Here is a 22,957-nt window from a genome sequence, read left to right on the forward strand (position 1 = left end):
GTTGCTTTCTGCTCAGGATATAAATCTGAGCCTCATGGAGGGCTGAATTGAAAATTCATGAATTGAAAATTAATGAGCAGCCAGATTAAAAATAGAATCAGGTCAATGGAAGCACTTCCGAAATGCTGGGATCAGAACAGAGCTGGTGGTGTGGTGAGCCCTGGCCGGCAGGCACCGTGCAGGAGCCATGGTCCGCGCAGTCAGCATCGTGGCACAACGTGCCCTTATGGCAGCTACAATATGGGTGGAAATACGGAAGGCTTGGCTTCCAGCTGAATTTGCTGGAGCTCAGGAGCTGATTTCAGGTACATGGTATCAGGTTAAGAAGGCAGTCAGAACAAGAGAGTCTTACAGCAAGCAAGAAACCAAGTGATATGTCATTCAGAGTTATAATAGTCAGGAAAACAGGTATAAGTCACTGTAATTGCATTAACACTAACATGTTTTCTGTCATAGGTCTATCTATCAAGTAGGACATGTAGCACTCAGAACAAATGCTGTAGGAGAACAATAAAGTACAGCCTATTGTAGGGGCTCAAAGCAGAGAAAATGGAGGAAGAACAGATCTTGCACATTTAATTAACCTTTCCTGCTGCAACAAGAATGTCAAACAACTTTCATGTCACTGATATGCTAACAGAGGAAAAAATAAACATTGATACAAGAATGAAATACAACAGAAGTCAACCTTTCCTGACAACTTCCAGTAGCACTGAAAGAAGTTGACAACACAAGCAGGGCTGGGTTATCTGCAGCAAGCAGGCAAATTTGAATTTCATTTTCTTTTTCTTCTCTTTTTCTTTTTTTTTTTTTTTTTTTTTTTTGCTTTTTTTTCTTTACTAGGCACAGAGGCAGATAACCAGGTTGAAAAGAGTAACACTGTTAAAGCCAGATTTTAATCTCCGGGGCAGATGCTGTGACAGAGTGTGTCCCTGTGCAGCACTGCACGTAAGCCCCTGCCTGATGTTCCACATCACACACTCCAGAGCATTTCCTGCTCCGAGCATCAGCCCCCAACCCACCAAAAGCAACTGGTGTAGCTCTGCCAACATTGCTGTTATATTTCCGTAATGACATAATACTTATATTATGTCATTATCTTATAAATAAAAATAGCTTTCATTCAGCCTCAACTATTTATATGAAAAGTCTACAGGAAGTTGCTTTCTTTAAAAAAAAAACAAACACTGCTATGTGAAATTCAAAAGCCTAGCTTGCAGAAAGGGAGTTTTGTTAAAAAACAATTTGTTTTCAGTAATAAATGGCTGCCAAACACAGGCTATCCTTGAAAACTGGGTATTTACAGACCAACATCTCATCATTCTGAAGACAAGCCTGGTATTTCAGTCTATTATCTTTAAAAGCAGTAATTAGCAGAGATCATAGGCTAACACTCCCCTGTATGAACCCTCTGCTTACATGAAGAAAAGAGGACGTAAAGATGGTTCCCCTCATTAGGACCACCAGAGAGGGGACACTGATCTTTCCATGAAGCCTTTAGCTTCTGTGCTGAAACAGTGTGAAAATCGACACAAGCCATGGTGGCAGCATTTGTGTATGATCTGCTGTCCACCAGAAACGGGATGGGACTGGGAAATTTCACTTGGTTAATTAGATTGTAATCTAACGTTTGCTCCAGTAGGAGTCCACCAAAGGCTTGATTTACTGCAGCCTTGGCTCTGGGCTGAGCAAAACTGTACAACTGATGAGACTTCATTTACTGTCCACATGGGAAAAATCAAGAGAAACATGCAATTTTTTATTATCTGAAACAGCAATCCTCAAACCATTTTAATTAAAAAGGAAAAAACAGTTTGAATCAACCCCAAATTCTTTCCTTAACATGAAAGATTTCACTTTGTTCTTGCTATTTAACCCTTTTGTAACATTGCCTCATTTTGTTTTAGCCAACTATAAGTGAAGAAATGAAATGGAAGCTCAAAAAAATATATCGGATTTCAAAATTAAATGTGTCTTTTAGAAATATTTCCAGTTCTAAAATTTCCAGTTCTAAAATATCCGTCTCATAGGAGCAGGTGTAGAAAGCCTTTAGGTGGGCCTGACTGCAGGCTCTGACATGGTTAATACCTTAATTCCAGGCTGTGCAACCACTACCAGAAACCCATTCTGCAAGCAGTCTTTAATTGGTTATACACAATTAACATTTATTAACACAAGCTGGGAACGACACCTATAGTGTGGAGCGACACATGCATAATAAATCACAAGCTGTAACCACCACCATGCTCCACCAAAATCCCTGCTCTTTACTCGCGGCCATGAGAAGGCAAATGAACCGTTTGCAAGTGTTTTCTGCATGTTACCATGCCAATGTCCTTAGAGCGATGTGTTTTTGTTATCCAGCAACTTTGATTCCCAATCAATATGTGCTATTCAGACAGGTTTTATTCCAAATTACACCCTTTTTGAGATGCGTTGTTTGTAAAGGAAAGTCATTTTAAAAATATCCCCCAAAATGATATTCTCACAAAATATTTACTGCATATTGCATCTGATATAATAAAACCACCTAAAATCAGACAGTCTGCTTACCATAAAATATCAGCTGTCCTCGTGCCACATTTTTCCCTCTCACATTTTCAGCTACACACTCATAGAGTCCAGCATCTTCTTGCTGAAAATTTGGGATTTCCAGAAGCCCACTTGATCTGTGTCTCCTAGCTTTTCGGGGTATCTGTTTCCCATCTGCTCTCCTCCAGCTGATCGTAGGAACTGGGCTAAATGAGAAAAACAAAGCAAAATAAGATTCATAATAAAAGCTACAGGTCTTGTCCTGATAGCATCTTGTCTCGTCAACTTGAAACTTCTTCATGTTTGAAGATGATGAAGACGTGGCCAGTCTGAAGACTCTGTGAAGGATCTGGAGCAATTTTAAGTCGGGTGCCTTGTATATACTTTATATAAGTATATGCATACCAATGGTGTATTGCTCACATAGTCTTAAAAACAGGAGACTATGTTATAAAAGTGATGTTTAGACAAAGTTGAATTTGGGTTTCTGCTGTGACAATACATCAATTTTCTTACCAATCCCACGTTTTCATTTTGAAAGTGCTGCTAGTGCTTACTCAAGAACCAGAACGTGTTTTAGGTCTCGCATGAGACCTCAGAAGTAAAATGTACAACCACATCTTTACAAAATAACTTATATCTTCTCTCCTCCTTGAGAGTTTATGTTTTTGTTGAGTAAAGTTGCTGCTCCCCAAGTCCTCTGTCTGTAATGAATCCTGAAAATAAGTAACTCCTGCTGCGGAAAGTGAAGGATTAGCAAACTTTGCAAACTCCACAGCACTATGAAAGTCAGAAGATGAAGAAATAACGGTGGATAATAACTTACTTTCCCAGGGCAAAGCACTCCAGTTTCACCGTTGTTCCTTTTGCAGATGGAACCGTTTCTGGGAACTGCACTTCTATTTTCGGCTCATACTCCCCCATCACCCCTGCAAACATAAAAGAGACACTAAGACTGGGCTGAAGTTTTGCAATAAATCCGCAAGTGTTTCTGTGCTGAGCTCTTCTCTACATCATTACTTGCCCAATTAATCCATTCATTTTAAACATGGCCCGTTGCTAACAGCCGTGCAGTGTGGGCTCTTTTCCCATTTACTACTAGAGGAAAATCAGAACCAGCGCTCCACACCATCTGCCAAAGATTAACATTTCTTCATGGCTGTGTTACTTTTGACTTTTGAATATTCACGGATTTTGCAGGTAACTTGCGGAATAAAAGGAAGCAATAATAAGGGAGGTTCACCACCTTCTAGAAAATGAAATGCGGAACAAATGCCATTAGAAAAAGTTTTAAAAGTATTGGAGGTAATCAAGGCTTCTATTAACTTCAAGGAGTTAGAGGCACAGAGACCATACACTCCTTGGACACTTTCTTCATATTTACTGCCCCAGTAAACCACATATTGTGGCAGCCTCTTCACCAAATTGTGTTAGAAAAATTGTGCACATAAAAGGGCCATTACACTCATGATAAATCACTCCGTTTCTTGTCACTGTACTGTCTTAAAACCTGCACATATAATTTCACCAATAGTGATTATCAGCTAATTGATGATTGCAGGTTAAATCCCAACTGTGGGGCGCTGCTGGGGCACCCAGGGGCAGCAGGGTTGGGTATGGTGGCTGTGGCTGCAGCGCTGTCTCCCTGTGTTGCAAGGAGGTGGCGAGAGAAGCCTTTTGGCTTTACTTTTTTTCACAGTTAGAGAGGCTTGAAGCTGAAAATGCTCACTCTGAGGCTTACATCCAATCTCTCTTTACGTGGTAACCTGTGCAACGCCTGCTTTGGTGCACTAACAAGTCACATCAGCGTTCTTCAACCTCGTTCTTTCACTGCTACGTTGCACAAAGAGCAGCTGCTGCACAAAGTCAGCCATCCAAATGAAATGCATTTGTTAAAGATATGAATGCTCTCTCTGTACACACGCCCTGGCAAGCTCATACAGCAGGAAGCCTGTGAGTCTGTGTTAGCACTCCGGCGCTTACAGATCACACAGAAAGGAATCACGGAGCACGATCCCCATTAGCCCTTGGCACATTAACAGCATAGCCCTGAAGGGCTGGAAGTATCCAGGGCTATTGAGGAAGAGCCTCTCTGTTCTCCTGACTGTGAATTTACCAAATTTTGCCTAAATTTCTCCACATTCCACACTAAACATTTGCTGGGAGAGCTCCAGCCAGGACATGGAGCAGCTATTGCCTGGCTGTTCCCAAGAGCAGGGCTGCGCGTGTGAATGTTTGCCAGAACAGAACTTTTTGGCAGTTACTAACATTTATTGAGATCTTTTCCCAGAAGAACACTTCCACATTGTGCAGTGAAGACCATAGTCTGGCAGAGGAAGAGCTTTTGAGGAAAGCATGACCAGGTGCAGCCATTTTCCTTGCTTTGGCAGACACTGACTTTCAAGTGCTCAGTGGGGACTCCCTTGAAGAGCTGAGCACCTCCCGCAATCACACTCCCCAAGAAGAGCTCCTCAGTGCCCGTGACAGCCCGTCCCCCCCCCAGACCAACCCAGGGGCTGCACCAGCAGCGAGCTGAGAGGTGGGAGACACCTCACAGGGCAAGGAACGTGGTGGATGCTCCACAGGAGCAGTCTGCCTGCAGCCAAAGCCAGACACGCTACGTACTTAATCCAGTCCTTAAAAAGCAAAAGCAACAAGAGCAATTCTTTATTCTTCCCTCCCTTCACTCCTAAAGTGATAATTTGGCCCCCTTATGCAAAGTAGTCTGTAAAATATCACTTGACACTAACGGGCTATTTAGGAAATTAAGGCACAATGTATTATTAATACATTATTCACCCGACAGATCAGGAGGGGGGAATGAGGAATGGGAGGGAGAGACAATGGCTTTCTTTTTTTTTTTTTTCCCCTTCTCTTTCTTCCTTGTTCCTGTTTCCTTGCCTGCGGTTGGAGCAGGAAAGCTGTGACCCTGAGGGGAGAATCGCAGGGCAGAGGTGGGAGGGCTGCCTGGGGCTGCAGGGCACCGGCCACGGTCACTGCTCCCCGCAGCGCCAGCCCCTGCTGCTTTCTCTTACAGCAAGGAACCAGCTAGTTTAGCAGCATTACTGCTAACATTACAACACCAACCACTTCAAAACCAGGACCTGTACCAGGAAAAACCACCAGGCTCCCACTGCAGCTCTAACCTACCTGTAGCTATCGGGTGTGCTGCAAGCCCTGTCTTCTCTGCATTAAAGGAAAAACATCAGGGCACAGAAGACATCTCTATACTGAATCCAAGCCCATTTTCACACGGACAGCTCTTATTTTTCCTGCTGTTCCTGGGTGAGTTAACATCTGACTTAGCATTGCAGGTGGAAAGCAGAGGGGAGAAAATAAAAGACTAAAATAGACCCAGGTTTGTAGCTTGGAGAATGTTTTCAGTGTCATGACACATCAGATGTTGTACGTGTTTGCAGTTCAGAGGATTTCATATTTTTCTCCCAATTTCAAGGCTTAAAAATGTGCTTCTGGATGAGAGTTCCAGGAACTCAGAAGCAAGCTCATTTGTCTGAGGAAATGATACGCATTTCCTGACAACACCTGTGAGATGTTAAAGTTTAATTGGCCCATACAGCTGCTGCTGACGGTAATTTCATTCTGGGTCTATTGTGGCACTTTCTCACTATTACTGTTTTAATTTTGATGTAAAACTCCAAAGTGCATTTTTAAAGAGTAGAAACAAAGCACTGCAAAAGCGCTGCTGTGGCACCAGGGACTGCCACGGAGAGGTGCCAGACAACTGGTTTGGCCATTCATGTTTCAATCCTTTTTCTGTCTGAGCTGCACTGGTGAGGCACTCCTAGCCTTACTTCAGGCATCAGGACCATTTGCAGCCCTCGGTGCCATATATATTTAGCTACTCATTATATTGCCCAGCACAGAAATAGTGCAGAGAGCCGTTTCTCTGCAACTGGCTGATACCACCAGGACAAACTGCTGCCAGAGCAGCCATGGCGATTCAAGCTGAAACCTGACCTCAAAGTCTGGGGAACCCTAGAAAACCATAACATCCCTTTCTGCCTTTTACATGGTGTGAAAGTGGGGAAGAACAGAAAGCAGCTCCTTCGGGACAGCAGCACAAAAGTAGGTTGCAGGCACGAGAAAACCGTAATACATTGGGGAGTCCTCAGTGGTTCCTGCCCCAAGCCTAACCTACACAATCAGGAGGCTGCAGGGATGCTCTGCGTTGCTGAGCAGCCCAACCTCTGACCTTTTTCCACCATATTTATCACTGTCCAATAACTTCTGGTGCCAGGAACAGAGAGCTTGGGCCAACGGTGACCAAGACCTCTGCCTCAGCATGGTTTGCTCCCACTACCCTTCCTCTATGATATTTACGTCCCGAAGGAGGAAAAGCTGTCTGGGGATAACTAATGGGGCAAGAGGCAATGTCTGTTCCCACAGCAGCAGGAGAGGAACCTGGTTCCTGTGCCTCTGGTTACAAAAACACTGCAAACAACGTCAGGAGATCTGCAACTGCAGAGCCCTGCAACTGCAAACAAGCAGAAGAGAAGCATAAAGGCACAGGTGGGGGATGCAATCTGCCTGTAGGATCTGGTTTCATCCCATACACCTGTATCTTTCCCCTGTACAGATTACAGCTCAAAAGCCTGCTATTGTAAAGCAAGCTGTGCTTTAAAAAACGCACTGAAAAGCTGTTTTTCCAGGGTGATTAAATTCAGGCAAAATACCCATGACTAAGATGGCAGGTATTCAGCATACAAAACCCAAATGATTCACAACAGAGTCTAGAAAAATTACTGCTGTACGTTGAAAAAGAAATATGGAAAAAAACCTCAGCGTTGTGGCAGGGGAGATTTCAGCCCAGCTCCTGCAGAAGCGAGCTGCTCTGGGTGGACAAGGACTGCTGGAATGATGGAGATTTGGAGCGCTGCCACTGAACGAGTACCCACCATGTAAGTCTTATAAATATCTCCTATAGCAACTGAGTTTCTTAATAGTGAGCAATGTAGAGTTGGCTGAACTGTGAACGTCCAAACTCTAATTTCTTCCTCATCTAAGGAGGGGGAGTGAGAGAGCGGTTGTGGTGTTTAGCTGCCTAGCATGGTAAAACCACCACACTCTGGAATTGAGAATTTTTTAAGTTTTTGAGTGAGAGATTATCATATGCACGTATGGAAAGAGTCTCCTCCTTTTCTTTCTTAATCTCTATGATATAATTCCAAATCCAGATAGAGGCACTATACTTAGTTATAAGTGACCAATGTTCTTTTTGTGTAGCATCTTATCCCATCATTTCTTTCCTTCAAAACAATGGGGTTACGTGTGAAACACAGGGACCCACAGTTAATCGTGCATGAGAGCAAAAATGCTTTGCAGTTTAAGAACAACTTAAATTTTTGAGAAAAACAGAAATTACAGAGATTTTTGTAAAGTACTTTGAATTTTTCCAAATTAATAAAATGCATTTCAACATGAAGCCAGCCATTTTTAGTGACAAACCAATTTGTAACAGGTTCACTGGGGATGGTCAGAGCATCGAGGCCAGGACAGGAGCCCTGCACCCCGGGCTGCGGGGTCTCAGGGCTGCAGTAGCCCCTCCCTGGCTCCCTCTCCGGAACAGGTCAGTGACTTAAATTAATATGGAGTGGTACTTTAGGATTTTTCCCATTAAACTCAGTAATTGAAATTCAATGGAACTGAAACATTAATTGCTGGTGAGCTAACCTCTGAGTCTACCGATATAATGATATAGTGTTGTAAAGAAAATAGCATATATATTATTGGACATAGCAAATATGAATGCCAAAGATAAACCTGACACATTTGCCAGTTGCAGCACAATGAGCCTTGCCTTTTGCTCATTTCTCTTCACACTTCCAGAGCAACATATGTAATTTCATTTTTTTTTCAAGCACAATAGAGTGTAATATTCAGATTTTACACACTTTCTGGGGTTATTCTATGTGGAATGAAAAGCTGAGACTTGCAGATTTTTAAAATGCAGGTTGCATGTAATACTAGTGCCCTCCTATTTTAAAACACACTCAGCACATGTTCGAATTTGAGTACAGCCATCTTTGCTCTACAGATATTACAGCACCTTTCCTGTTTAACTCAGGAATGTATTTCGGAGCTCCTCAGAGGTTCAATTAAAGTTTCATATCTATAATAAACAGCAGAGTGCACTTCAAAGGAATCGGAGAACATTCCCGAGAATTACCTCGGGAAGGCAATTGGTCTCTGTAAATAAAGCTGAGTGCGTGCAGAGGAGCGATGCACTGGGGTAGAGCCCTTGGCAATGCACTTGACAATCAGGGTGATTAGCAATCATCATAGCATTACCCACGTTTCAGAAACAGAAGCAGCCATTGAGCTCAGTTTTGAAAGATGGAAGCGCCTTCTGTTAGGTAAGGCTTGCATAAAAGTCCTGCTAATTTAATAGCTACAAATATTTCTTGTTCAGTACTGAAAATGTTAACATGAGATGAATTTAAATATTCCTCTTTGTCTTTCAGATGTTAGATGACTTATTTTGGACTCATAGGGCCAGATTTACTGTCACTTAAACCACTGCCACTGTGTGTAGAGAAGCAATGTAAGGGAGAACAGATCTGGCACATGGAAAAGCAGTTGTCCTCACCTCTCCCAGTGTAATGGGGGCACTTGCTCATTGCCCCAACCCTTCCAAAACCCCACCTATAGGACACACGTTAACGCAAGGGGAACAGCACTACAGGCTGGCAGCACTGAGCCCGTCTTACACGGCAGGAATTTCTGTACAATACTGCTAGGCAACAAAGGATCTTCTAGAAGAAGTTTCTAATAATGCCTTTCTATTTCTGGAACAAATGTCCTAAATGTTATCCTTTAAACAGACACTGCAAATTAACATGCAAATTTATTTTTCTTATCTACTCAAAAATGACTATGATACAAATCAATTGTCTGTATAAATTTAGAAATCCTCCTTTGGTTTCTTTTCACTTTTTTTTTGTACTATTCCACAGACTACTAAAAATAGCATTAATTCTGCTGGGAAATAGAGCCTGAGCTAACAGTTACCGAAACAACAAAGTATTTTTGTTCACTTTTGGGCTGCATAAAACGAGCAAAGCTACAGTATATCCAAATTCTGAAATCTATTTTATTTCCCGTCTTTGGTCAAGTGTCGCCAGGTTTTTCTGTTATAACGAGAGTTCTTCCAATGATGGAAATAGCAACCTTGGCCACAGCAGCATAAAACCCACGAGTGACTATGATGTGGAACCATAGCTAAAGCAGAAGTTTTCAGCCTCTCTGAACCTCTGCAAAAGGAAAACCTCTCCCTTTACTCTACGTAGTAATATTTTAAGCCATTTGTTTGTTTTTTTTTGGCAACAGCCAGTCAAAGAAACCCAGACAGGCCCTACCATCGTTCCTGAGGATGAGCGGGGTTGGGGGGCCCAGGACCCGGCTGTTGGTCACTGTGTTTGTCACCACGCACGTGTAGTTTCCCACATCTGAAGCTTCCACCTTCGCGATGTACAGATTGCCAGTCTCCTGCGAAACGAAGCGGCGGTTGTCCTGATGCACAAAGGATGGGTACTCATTGAAGATCCAGGCATAGGTGAGCTCTGGAAGCATAAGGCACCACCAGAGTTAGTGACAGCCCATAAACCTCCACGTGACTCAGTCCCAAGTCTGAACTAAAGCCCTGGAAATGATTTTCTCCCTGCCTGCTTTGGTTAGGCACAACAGATCCATCACAGCCCATGAAATGACCAAACAGCACACATTTTGCAAGCTTGCATCTTTATGGCTATAGGCTATAAATATAAATTTCCAAATGTGACTCCTCTGAGCCTGCACACAGACCTTAATGCTCTTAAAATGTTCCTTAAAGATCTTCCAACACAGAATACAATGAATTTTATAAGGATCCCACTTCTTCTGTCATGAACATTTCAATGTTTCTGACTCTTTTTTCCTTGTTCTTAGCTCATTTTTTCCTCAAAAGTTTGGAGAAGGGTCTGCTGAGCCATGTTACCATACACTGTATGTTTGATTCCTTTGGAACTTCAGAATCAGCAAAAAATTCCAAACACCAAATTAAGCAGCTGTAATCTTCTATGTGTCTAATTAGATAATACTCTGTGTTTTGTAAGGCATCTTTGGAAGTTATTTGTGCAACAAAAAATAACAGAGAGACATGCTGCAAGAGGCTGCAGTTTATAAGTAAGGTTAATGCAATATAACCCTATTATATTTGCCTAAGACTAATGCCCAAGCCCGCTAAAATGCTTGAAGAACTCAAGTGAGTACAAGATTGTTGTAGTTTTCTAAGGGAACAGTAATTATACTAAAAAGCATATTCTTAGTTTAATACTCTAATGAGTCATAACTGTAATTGACCTCAACTACCATTAGGTACTTTGGAAAATAAATTCTGTCCTCATGTTCCACTGTTTACACATACAAGAGGTTGAAAGCAGATTGTTGGCTTTTATTTATTTATTTCTTAACAACAGGATTATAAAATGCCTACTTAGACTTTTAGGAAGATATGATAATTATGTTTATGTGGGAATATCTAATCATCATATTTACACATGTGCATCTAATTATAAGTAACCTCATGCTGATGTCAAGAGGATACTCAGAGCAAACAAGGTAGCACTTCTCAGCTGGCTTATTATTTTCTGCAAGTAGTTTAATTTTTTAATTTTTTATTTTTTTTTTTTAAATTTACTCTTGGTGAACAATTATCTTGTTCCTCCAGAAGCATCCAGCTTCTCCAATAGGCAAATAAACATCAGTGCCCTGGAATGCACAGAGGCATTTAAAATTGAGCAAACCTTCACACAGCAGGTTTCCACCACAGCCCCCCAAACTCCGCAGTACAACATTTTGCATTGCCTGTGGAATGGTGAATTAACCACATGTTCTTCATAAAAACACAGGACCAGGAGGGTTTTTCTGGATCAACAACCCCTGACCTTCCCTATCCTTCCCCACGAGGTTGCCTAGTCCCACTCACAAACATCCCAGAAGCAGCAAGGTTTTCAGTTCCTGCTTTCCTATTCAAAGTTGGTTTTGCTTTTAACTGCTAAGAACCCTTTAATTTCTGGGTTAAATATTTTTATTACTAGGCTATATCCATGTGCTTCTGGGCTAATGATGCCTTTAGCTTAATGGGTCTTGCCTCTTCACTGGTGAGAGCAATCAAAAGTCCTTCTGCCTTCATTTCCAAGACAGTCATTCCAATCTCATGATGACTGTAGTAGATTTTCCTTAAAAAAAAAAAAAAAAAAAAAAAAAGCTCTGCTGAAACTCTGCTTTAGTTGTAAGTGTTGAAGATATGTGCCATTTGAGCAGAGTGCTAGGTTGGAAATCCTGGATAAGAAAATCACAGGAGAACAGAAAGCAAATGTGAAGTTGTGCAAGAGTAAGAAGGTCTGACCAAAGAGAGCACCCAAATGCAGAGACCATGGATCCTTCCAACACTGGAGGCAGAAAAATGGATCTATTCCTTGAGAGCACACCCTCAAAATCTCTCCAAGACATCTTCAGATTAAATCAGTTTGGCTACATAAAAATAAGGAACCCCAAATCAAAATGCTGGACATAACAAAGACCTGATGTGACAACTCTGCCTTAGTTTCGTTAAAACAAATAATTGTCCACAAAGATGCAACTGCCTGAACCGCACAGCCTTAGATAGTAGGAGCAGTCCATTATTGCTCTAAAATATCTAAAACTACTGGATAATTGTCTCTCTAAAATAATGTGGGACCGATGGAATAAAAAGCACAGGAAATACAGCAGACTGGAGTCTCTGTGAGTGCATTTGCTTTTGCAGCAACATGTAAATAAATACTGTATCAAACTCACTTTGATTTCCTTAGAGATCCTAGTGCAATATTTATGGCTTTTCAAACTTGACGGATTTCTTTTGATAAGGTTTCACATACTAATTGCTCTGGAAGTGATAGACAGTTCGCATCCCATAGGCAATTTGTAACAACTGTGTAAACAGACACTTAAAATACAGCCTGAGATAGCTCCTGGTGACTGCGAGTAATGGAAACATCTACGGGAGTTACAGACATACAGATTTCAGCACAAAGGATGTTCAGTAACTAGCAATTCACACTTCTCTAATTACACATTAAACTTTATATCCTTTAGGATTTATTACAAACTTTTCCTTTTTAATTTGGGGACCTTTTACATATAATTTTGCCTTGTTTACCATATTTTATTATTATTTTTTTCTTTTAAAGCACATCCAAGCTGATCTCTTGAACAGAGAAGCTTATCTGAAGTTTTCTGACCCATATTTGTGCTTTGGAAAAATCAGAATCCTCACCAGCTGCAATGCCACAGCAGCAGTGAAACCCCTGCAACCCTCCCCACTTATACTGCGCTCTTCCTCACTGTCTTGATGGTCTGGATTTCCATGACAGATTAGAGTGAGATGAAGTCTGCGGGGAGATAAAGATTTTGGCAGATCTTCACTCCTCTGATGACTCTTACCAGTGGAGGTAGCAGGGGGGAGCACACAGGGTGTGAGCAGAAGTTTGGTTGGACTTTGGGCAATGGCAGGGATGGGCAGAAACATGCAGAGCTGTGAATCACACCAAGATCATACGTGTGACAGGAAGGTCCGCTACACACCAGCACACAGAAGTGTTTCAGCCAACAGTGGCTGTCAACTTCAGCAATCAAAAAGACAATAAATTATTTAAGGCATTTGAAATGCCCACTACGGATTTTGGACATGTAAGTGAGCTCACCCCGCACACTGCAGAGCCACGTAGGGAAAACGAGAGAAACAGAGATATAGTTCTATCACTGTGCCTTCCTGCATCATTTTTGCTTTTTTTTTTTTTTTTTTTTTTTTTTTTTTCTTCCTCCCATACATCCCCAAAAATACTGTCTTCCTGGGCCTGCAGTTACTGATCACATCCAGGTCCTGTCATTTTTCTGAAGTAGTCAGTGAGAAACTCTATTAAAGTGTTCGAGCTCTCATTTACTGTCCAAAGAATACTTCTGGCTCAAGACAAGAAACAAAACTAAAGATGCTGTAAATTTTTAATTTTTCTCTAACTGATTGTAAGCAGTTAGGAAATGTTACTGAAAGCTGCACAGAAATTCTTATATGAGTAATTATTGTAATTAGGCCATGTGGTTTGCCAAAATTATGTTCTCTGGTCTTCTTTTTTTGTCACATGCATGCTTTGCATCTTTGCCTTTTAGTACGAGAAACCCTTTTTTTTTTTTTTTTTTTTCTCTTTTCTTTTGTGGAAGTTTTTACCATAAAGGATAAAGGCAGGGCTGCCACTTGAAAAGGTCTCTGCAGCTATTACGGGAAAATCTATTAAAACATCACGATTATGGTTACCATAAAGCTGAATGGAAGAATGAAATTTTGAAATTAATATTTGCAAAAAAAGGGGTATCATTTATCACTTTTAATAAGAACGGTGTGGTACAATACACTTTCAGTTTTTATAGACTTAACTGAAAGTTACCGAGATTAATCCCATCATTAAGGATTCTTACAATTTATATATTATCACCAACCACGTCACTCGCACGTCGGACGGGTGGGAACTGTTTTTTAACGTGAAACAAAAGCTCTGCAGCATTTCCCATAAATCTGAATACATAGAAATTATGCTTCATTACACATTGCAAGAAACAAATATGAAATTAAGAAAATGAAGAAAAATCCTCCCTGCATAATTGTCCCTAGCCCTTCTCACCCCGTTTCAAGCACTTGCTGTGCTCCAGATCAGGCAGTGCCAGGTGCTCACACCTGCCGTGTATTTCATGCATTCAGATACTATAACCATTTTTTGCATTATGGAAGGCTAAACATATCCCACGTCCTCCCCATCTAGTTCATAAAAGCCATTCAAATCCCCAAACCATATAGAAATCAGGCCAAGACGTTATTTTCAATTACCCATTTCCACCACTACCCATGAAAGCACACGGATGCTGTCCCTGGGAAGCACTGAACCCAGCACTCCTAATGCAAATGCACCGTGTCCCTACGAATCCCATCTGAGTGGTAACATTCACCTTAAATGCATATAGGAAAGGTTAAATACACACATGGACCCCCCAGATCACAAGCATTTAATTTCCTTGAATTTTGAAGTACATTCATTATTATGAATAACACCATGAATGGAAAAGAAGGCTTAATGCACAACAACATTTTGCATGACAATGCAGTGGGAAAGAGAAAACAAAGGACTGTCAGGTAGAGATGAATCCCTGGCATTACCTACCACGTATTTGGCCCTGCCCAACCCCCTCCCTGAAGCTCCTTTCCACCCATACCAGCTTGTCTGCAAACGCAGTGCCGTGTCTGGACTTTCTGGTAGTTTTTCTCCTTCAGAGTTTTATTGTAATAGTAGAGCCGCATGAATTATGCATAGTACACATTTCTTTTGTGAGCCTATAGCCCATTTCATTGCCCTGCTAGCACTTTGGATCAATTTTTTATCTTCTCTTCTTAAATAATTGCCGCATAATTTAAAGGAATCAACCTGGATGCAAACATGACTTGATAAATCTCCCCTTGGCCCCATGCTGTCCATCAGGCAGGGCCGGTCAGCCAGGTAGCATCATAGCCTCTGTGACGCAACTGCAACTTTTAATGAAAAGACTAATGAATAATGAACAAGATTAATCTAAAGTTAATAACACATTTTTGGCTGAACACTCATCTGCGCTAAAACTGACAGTGCCGTTACTCAGCAGTCAACCATTTGCAAACAAAGGAAGGTACCATCCTTGGCAGCCGGGGCAGGAAACAAGCCTTAATGGTAGCGAATCAATTTGTGAATTTAACTTACAAGAGTATGAAAGGGCCAGTGGTCATTAGTGCCAGCAGTGATACAGCGACTGGCAAAAACCACGTCTTCTGTAAAGGAGTATTTAGCCACACTATTCAAGGAATAGCTCTAACTATTCCAAGACCCCTCTTCATTCCCAGCAACTTTGCAGATCCAAGTGATAGGCTCGTATGAGAGATCTTGGGAAGCACTCGTATGATAACCAGGAAGATGCTACAATATTTAGGAGTTTTACCTGATACTGTACAGTTCAGCAGGTACAGGAAATCACACTGCCACACAACACACTCTTTGAAGCCAATACAACCAGTCAGGCAAATCCAGAAATGGCCAGATTCATGATGTTTTAAAATAGTAAAATAAAGGAGTTAATATGATGGGAATCGTTATAAAGACACAAAAGTAGGGAAGGCAATGGACAGACTTTGATAGGTCACCTCTCTGACCTGAGGCATGATCAATCACAACTGAGACATCTCTGAGGTGTTTCAAAGTTTTTCTTAAAACCTTCCAATTGCACAACTTCTCCACGTGGTCTAGCAGGGCGTAACACCCTGGTAGAGAACAGGGTGATGCTGCAGGTTGTGTTCCTGCCATCTCCTAACCAGGCACCAGCAATGACTGGAAGTGGTCTCTACTTTGGGGGAAAAACTCATTAAACACAACTGTGCCCATGTGCTTACTGGTGCCGGCGTATGGGAACAGAAAAGCAGGATATATACGTACACAGTCATGCAAAAAAATGCATTCAGTGAATGCAACTTCCAGTGCTCCCTACCGGAGTTTGTCACCTTTTTAATCACAAACAACTCAAAATCACAGATCAATGTCATGTGCATTAATGAGTCAGAAGGATGAGGAAAGTGTACAGATCAGCCAAGTTTTGTGTCAGACGTCCAGACAGCCTTTTGCAATGCGCTCAGGGCTGTGGTTGCTTCCCAGCCCCTTGAGTCCATGCTCGCCCAGCATGTAGAGCTTCACCTGTGGGTAATTAAAAAGGTAAGAGGTCTTCATTACCTGAAGCCCAATCAATAATCACCTGTATCTGCTGCATCTCCACTTTTCAGTATCTCTAAAATAGTTAAATATTTGATGGCTGTACATAATTGACCTGGCTTATCTCTCTCTAACAGCTTCCAGCCCTAGTCGATGGCTGGCTGTGCTGGCTGCTGTGGCACCGTAAGCATTAATGACTACTGCACCATGCCATTTGGGATTCTGACAAAGTTTTAACTTGAAATTCCCTCAGGGAGCAAAATCAACAGCAGCCTTTATCTATGACCGAATAGAAAACGTTACGAGGTGGAGAGTCCCTTGCTGCTGTATTTACTACAGCTAAATACACAAACCTATTGCAAAAACTTCTGACGGGCAGCTGACACCCTCCCAACCCCACAGCAATCTAGCATGTGGACTGACAGAGTTTGGAAGCAACTATATGTTTTTCTGTCTGACAAACTTCATAAATTGTCTTACAGAAATTTACAGCTTAGCGTGGTCTTGCCTGAAAAGAAAACCCACAAACAAACTCAACCTGTATTTGTCAAAAGGGCTTATGGTACCTTTGGGGAGCCTTGTTCTGTATTTATTGAGACTGGAGAACTTTTGCCTGGGAATAGGTCTCATGCCACTCAATTTCATGCACCTCTGGTTAAAACGTGTGTTTGGCAGTTAGGTCCAGACCAGCAGTGACCCAGGATCTTGGACGAGGGCTCTGAGGGATGGAGGAGCCCTTCCTAGCCCCAGGGAGGTGCAACCTCCAGCTGCAGCAGCTAGCAGCACCACGCCAGGCCCTTGCAGATGCTGGCTCCTGAGGAAGGGAATTATGAAGTGGAAGCCTATGTCTGCTAAGGAACCTCGTGGGAAATCACCAGATCCTGGCAGGATCACCACCTCCGCCAGCATAAAGTGCAGCTGAGTTATGGTGAAATAAAGATTAAAAGGAAATCTTATTGAGCATGCAATGTAGTGTGCCGTGTAACTACAGCAAGCCAACCTTAAAAAAGAGCAACAACACAGAAAGCTCTCATGAGAGGGTAAATAGCTATATATTTGCTGTAACCTTTACCTCTACTAATCGCACAACGCTGTACTTCTGGAAGCTGGGAGCCACACGCAAGTCTCCTGCAATACTGGTTTAACTCCAGATGATTTCACAGCTTTTCCCACTGCGCAATGCATAGAGCTTTATGATACTTGCTCTGTTTTTAAGCTGATTTCAATGAGGCTATTCAGGTAAAGAAAGAATAATAGCTTGATATGTTCCACGGAGTGGTATCAACACAAAGGAAACAATAAAGCACCTCTGTGGTAGATACTGTCAGCAGCAAATGGAAAGGAGAGAGAGGCCAGAACAAAAGATAAAGGGGGCCAGACTGAAGCTGCTAATTACTTATGGGCAAACATCAAATGAGAACGAAGCTGGACATGTGCATAAATGATACATTGATTTTTAATTCTGCACAAGATTTTTTTTCAATCATTATTTGTATTTTCCAAGCTTATCCTACATAAAGTGCTACAGATATCACCTTAAGGAATGACTCACAGTTTTAATCCATCAGTTTGTTTTCTGTTTAGAGTCAAAGAGAGTCAGCCTGAAACCATTTTTTTTTTTTTTTTTTTTTTTTGAGCACTTGCTCAAGCAAAAGGTCCCTGGGCTTGTTTTAAAACATATTTCAATGTGACCTAGCTAATCCTTTAATACCAGCTTTCACTACCTTTTGATCAGCCTCTTACTGTAGCTGTAAGAGATTAGATCAAACCTTTCCAAAAAGAAAGTTGGTTGTGGAGATTTTTCCTGTTGCAGTGAATTATTATTACGATCAACTCCAGGGCTGAAATACCTGGCCAAGCAGCGAGGGTGGGCAGTACGTCCTTTAGGGGACATCTCTGCATACACCAGACATAATACCTTGCCACTCACCCGTAAGACATAGGAAAAAAAAAATCTGTTCATGTATTTGATAGAAAGAGTTTTGATATATACCACCTTAAAGCCACATCATGGCTGCACAGTTAGACATACATTTCAGGTAAGAGAAAATACCTTGTTTATTTTTCAAAAACAAAATAACACCTTAACAGGGAGGAGTGCAGGACTATTGGCTTACCTGGAGCAGTAGGTGCATTCAGAGATACAGAAACCCAACTTTGATTGCAGAATTAGGTAAACATCAGCACTGTATTTGTGTCAACAGCCTGCTTTCCTTTCTGGCCATCTCAAGGGAGCTGAAAGCAGAAGGCTGCCCAGCCACTTCTGAGAGCTCCGTCTGAAGCGGCCAGGTGAAGTAGGGTGTGGAGGGTAAGGATGGTGGCAACGTGGTCAGAAGAGCCTGGGAGCTAGCCTCAGATCCCTGATTTATTTTATATAGAGATCACAAGATGTCAGGACTTTCAATAAATGCCTATTGACTGAATCCTGTCAGACGACAGATTTCACTCATCTTCAGGCAGCCCCTGCCTACCGCACCTCTTTCAATACTGCTTCAATCTTCATTTAGCAGCAGCCGCAGTTTAACAGGGGAATAAACCACATGACTAGCTTGCAGATTATTTCTTTTTAAAGATGTCATGGGCTGTCACTGATAAATAAAAAATCCATTAGTGTCATGTTCCTTATTATTTCAATATTTCCAAGGCCTGTACTGGAGACATGAGCCTGTTCTCTTCTGGTTCTGTGGGAAGGCAGCATGAGGTAGGAGTACCAGATATCCCACCTCGCTGCCTACCCTGCGACAGCCCAACGGGGACACAAACTTCTGTGAACAGACACCACACAATATGAGGGAAGACTCTAAGGGCATTTACTGTCTCATTTAAAATTGCATCACAAATGCATAGGGCCAGAGCAGCTCTGCTGGCACCAAGGGTGAATAAACAATGTATGCCAGATGAAAATTTGGGTCTGAATGCTTGTGCCAAATTCTTTCCTCGACTGTGAACTTATTTTGCAACTCCTGTTCACAAAACCTATCCCTGCTGAAATGAGGCAGAGACAGGCACAAGCAAGAGGCACAAAGTTGGGTCCCTACAGTAGCATAAATCTAAAATGAGCTTGGCATTTGTGTTATTGGAAATATTTGCAATTTCACAAATTTCTCAATTAAAACAGCACTGTATATTCTCTGTGTTGTCAGAAATATCAATCTGTTATACAGGCAGAAAAGAAAAGTGGTAAGTGAGTTACAAAAGCACTTTTCTCTCTCATGAATTAGGAAATAATTTATCTCTCTCCCTTATCACTAAATATGTTGATAAACCTGGTACACACACTGAATCAGCAGTTTTAGAGAAAGGATTATGTCAGATTAATTTTAATCTAATCCATTTCTATCTCCTGAGAAGCTTTTTACTTCTTGCTTTTAATAATTTAAACACCGACTGTGGCATAATATAAAAAATAAACGACGGGAGATGCACTCTAAATGGAAGCTACAACTCTCAATCACTTTTTATTTAAATGAGAATTTCATATGCCTGGTTCTAAGTTTAATGAAACCTCTTCTTGCTGAACTGTTATAATCTTCAACACGCAGAGCCAGGCACAAAAGCATGCTGCTTTCCTGCAGCTCCTGCTCACTGGCTTGCCATAATGCTGCTGCAGAAAAAGATGCTCCCAGTTAATGTTGTTCTGGCAGGCTGTTGGGAGCCAGCAACAGCTTTCAGGAGAGCTTCTCCCCTTTGTGTGAGCAGGGGATCTCACCTAAGAGGTGCACACTGCAAGGTGCTAGAAATTGGCAGCTTTGGGGATGTTATTTTCTCATTCTTGGCCTGAGATAACTCACTTGGAGATTTTAGAGCACAACAACATATTCACTGGAAATCACTTGTACATGTTGATACTTTCAAACACATTGATTTCAAACACATTGAAAGCATCCCTTGGTCAGTGCTAATCCAAAACACTTCTATTTTTTTTTTTTTTTTTTCTTTCCTTCCCCAGCCACAAGGGAGTGGCTTACCTGCTTGTATTTTGGCTCCAATCTTTGCAGCAACCCATGAAGGCTACTCGATGACCTTGCAGCATTTTGACAAATAGTTCAACCAATGAATCAACACTTGCTAACAGCTTAGCAGATTTTTTGCTTCGTTTCCTAGAGAAATGGAACTTTTACAACCATGTTGCCTATCCATCTGTGAGAAACTCCTCTCTAAATTAACTTCTCACTAATTGGAACCAAATTTGACTGAGCAGCAAAGGCTTAAGAAGCCATTAAGATAGGAACGAAAGAGGAGAAACTCTTAAAGACTCAGTAAGGGAAAGGTGGGGTAGTTCAGCACTTCAGCAGCCTGCTTGGCAAGAGGCAACTGGACAGTCCTGCGTATATGGATTGTGCAAGAAGCACATTTTAAGAAAGCTCTGGGCATGCTGCACTGAATGAAACTGCAGGAAAATAAAGGCTGAATATTTAGGTTACTGTGGTAAAGCAGGGTGGGGATGTAAAACACCCCAGGTCACATGCCATGTAAGAATACGGCAATTGTCATCCTAACAAAAACAGAAAAGTAACGGCACTTGTCTGATTCAACTTTCCATCCCTCTAAAGAATTCACATTAATGGGAATGGGCCATAAGAGAAAGATAAGGCACCGAGAAGCTGATTTAATACTTATGGGAACATGTGCTTAAAGGGCCTTGTCACAAATCACGCTGAATCGGTCACACAGCATAAGAGCAACTTGCATTTATGCATTGGCATAGATGTTGCACAGTAGGCAGAGCAGGATAATGCTGCTTGGATAGAATGAAATAATCCATTGGTTTTAGATAGGCATTAGATGGAAATGTCCTTGGCCTCTTTAGCTGTATGTTCTTTTTATTTATTTTTTTCCTTTCTATCGCCTTTTCCAAGGCTGACTGTATAAATGCTTTCCTGCTTTCCAAAGTTTTAACATAAGGTTTCCTTAATGTTGACTCTAAGGGCAGCAACAGAGAATATTACAAATTCTTCTTCCCATTTTATAACAACATTTCTAACATGCTTGGGGGTGAAAGCCCCCATACGTTGCTCCTGATATGCTATAAAAATGGCTGACAATTGCCTTTTGCCACCTGCACTGCTCTGAGCAGTTTTTCAATTTTTTTTTTTTTGTTTTGTTTTTTTTTTTTTGTTCCCCTTGCACTCTGCAGTTGGGGCTGTACAAGTGAGAAGCCCAGATCTGATTTGTGCAATAGATTATTTACGAGACAAATTCCTCAAACCATTCATCACGTAGCACAACACAGGCTATCAGCCATCCTCACAGCCAAAACATTTTCACTGTTTCCAGCCCATGAAGTGCCCATCATCACTTTTAAAATATATATAAATAAAAGGAGAGAAAAACTGACCAGATGAGAAACCAGGCATTAATCATTTTTCTGCAGAGCACAGAAGTGGTCATAGCACCACTGTAATCAGTAAAGTGCTTTCTGAAAAACATGTCTGGTGTCTACACTTCACTACCTACCATACAGCATGAAAGGCTGAGATTGAGATGAAATCAGAATTGCCATCTCTTCTGTCAAATGCTAAAATTTAGTTAGTTCTACTTGATTAAGCTGTGCAACAGAACTAAAAGTTCTCTCAGATATTGGGGGAAAAAAAGGCAGGAGAGAATGGGAAAAACCTGAACACATCCATTATGTGAAAAGATGTGAAAATAATTCTCTGTCAACATTTCAGCTCACAGACACAGACTACATGGGTATATTTCCAACAGCAATAATAGCATAAGTTAGGAAAGAGAAATTTGAAACAAACTTTAATAAATTCCCTCCTCTTTGAGAAGATGGACTTTTTCAAGTGTATCTAGGACATGGGTGCAGCAAAGAGGGGCAGAAAACTTGTTTTTCTTTAGTGTTTTGTGTGTGTAATAACAATGTAAATACCTCCAAAATTGGGCAATTCTGGCTAGGGCTTTTCCATAGAAATGAATGATGAGATACAGATGTGCAAATGCTAGCACACTTTTAATTGGTAAAATGTAGACGGTTTTATGCATCAGTAGATCAAAATGATATAAAAACTGCTGAACTGGGTCACTGTTTGCTCAGAGGTGCTGTTTCCTAATGCTCAGGAAAGTCACCCATTGCTGCAGCTAAGAACAGAAGCACCTCCATGTCAGGGAACTGTGGGTCAGGACCAGAGCTGGTGTTGGGAAGGTTCAAGGTCCTGAACCACCAAGAACTTCTTCAATGGCCATAAGCATGTGGGCTGGAGGAGGTGTATCCTTCAGAAATGGCAGAAAGTTTTCATTTGAATATTTAAGCACTTCCCAATCTAAAAAATTATCAGATAATTTATTTTTTTTTCCACAGATTACAGAGATGAATTAAGAAGAATGAGAATAAATGTGTTATAGATGTGAAGAGCAGTGGTAGGGGCTATGGAAAGACAGACCTCAGAACATGACAAGCCTCTAGGGAATGTAAAGGAAACACAATTTAAATAATTGAGTAATTCAGAGATCATTTTCATCAGTTCTCCACATACACTCATCACTTCTCACAACACTTGGAAATCTTTTATTCTATAGGATTTTCCCACAAGGGCAGGAAGGCAAATGTCACGAGAACATTGTGTATATAGATCTTTCATAAAGATGAATAAGAGAAAATCTGG

General features: G+C 41.4%; 1 protein-coding gene across 2 annotated transcripts in view; it reads right to left on the reverse strand.

Moving 5' to 3' along the window:
• LOC309881978 (contactin-4) overlaps positions 1-22,957 on the reverse strand; it is a 296,368-nt gene that overhangs the window by 66,801 nt on the left and 206,610 nt on the right. For both annotated transcript variants that reach the window (XR_014318217.1, XM_082768563.1), the window contains exons 7-9: positions 9,909-10,112; positions 3,359-3,461; positions 2,554-2,738 (exon numbers count right to left, since the gene is read on the reverse strand). Coding sequence is in view for 1 of the 2 variants with exons in the window: in XM_082768563.1 (XP_082624689.1) it covers positions 2,554-2,738; positions 3,359-3,461; positions 9,909-10,112 (492 nt within the window). In the remaining variant the exon portion in view is untranslated. The remainder of the gene's footprint in view (positions 1-2,553; positions 2,739-3,358; positions 3,462-9,908; positions 10,113-22,957) is intronic.

The sequence above is a fragment of the Aythya marila genome, assembly GCF_965140915.1.
Source record: "Aythya marila genome assembly, chromosome: 10".
Taxonomy (NCBI): domain Eukaryota; kingdom Metazoa; phylum Chordata; class Aves; order Anseriformes; family Anatidae; genus Aythya; species Aythya marila.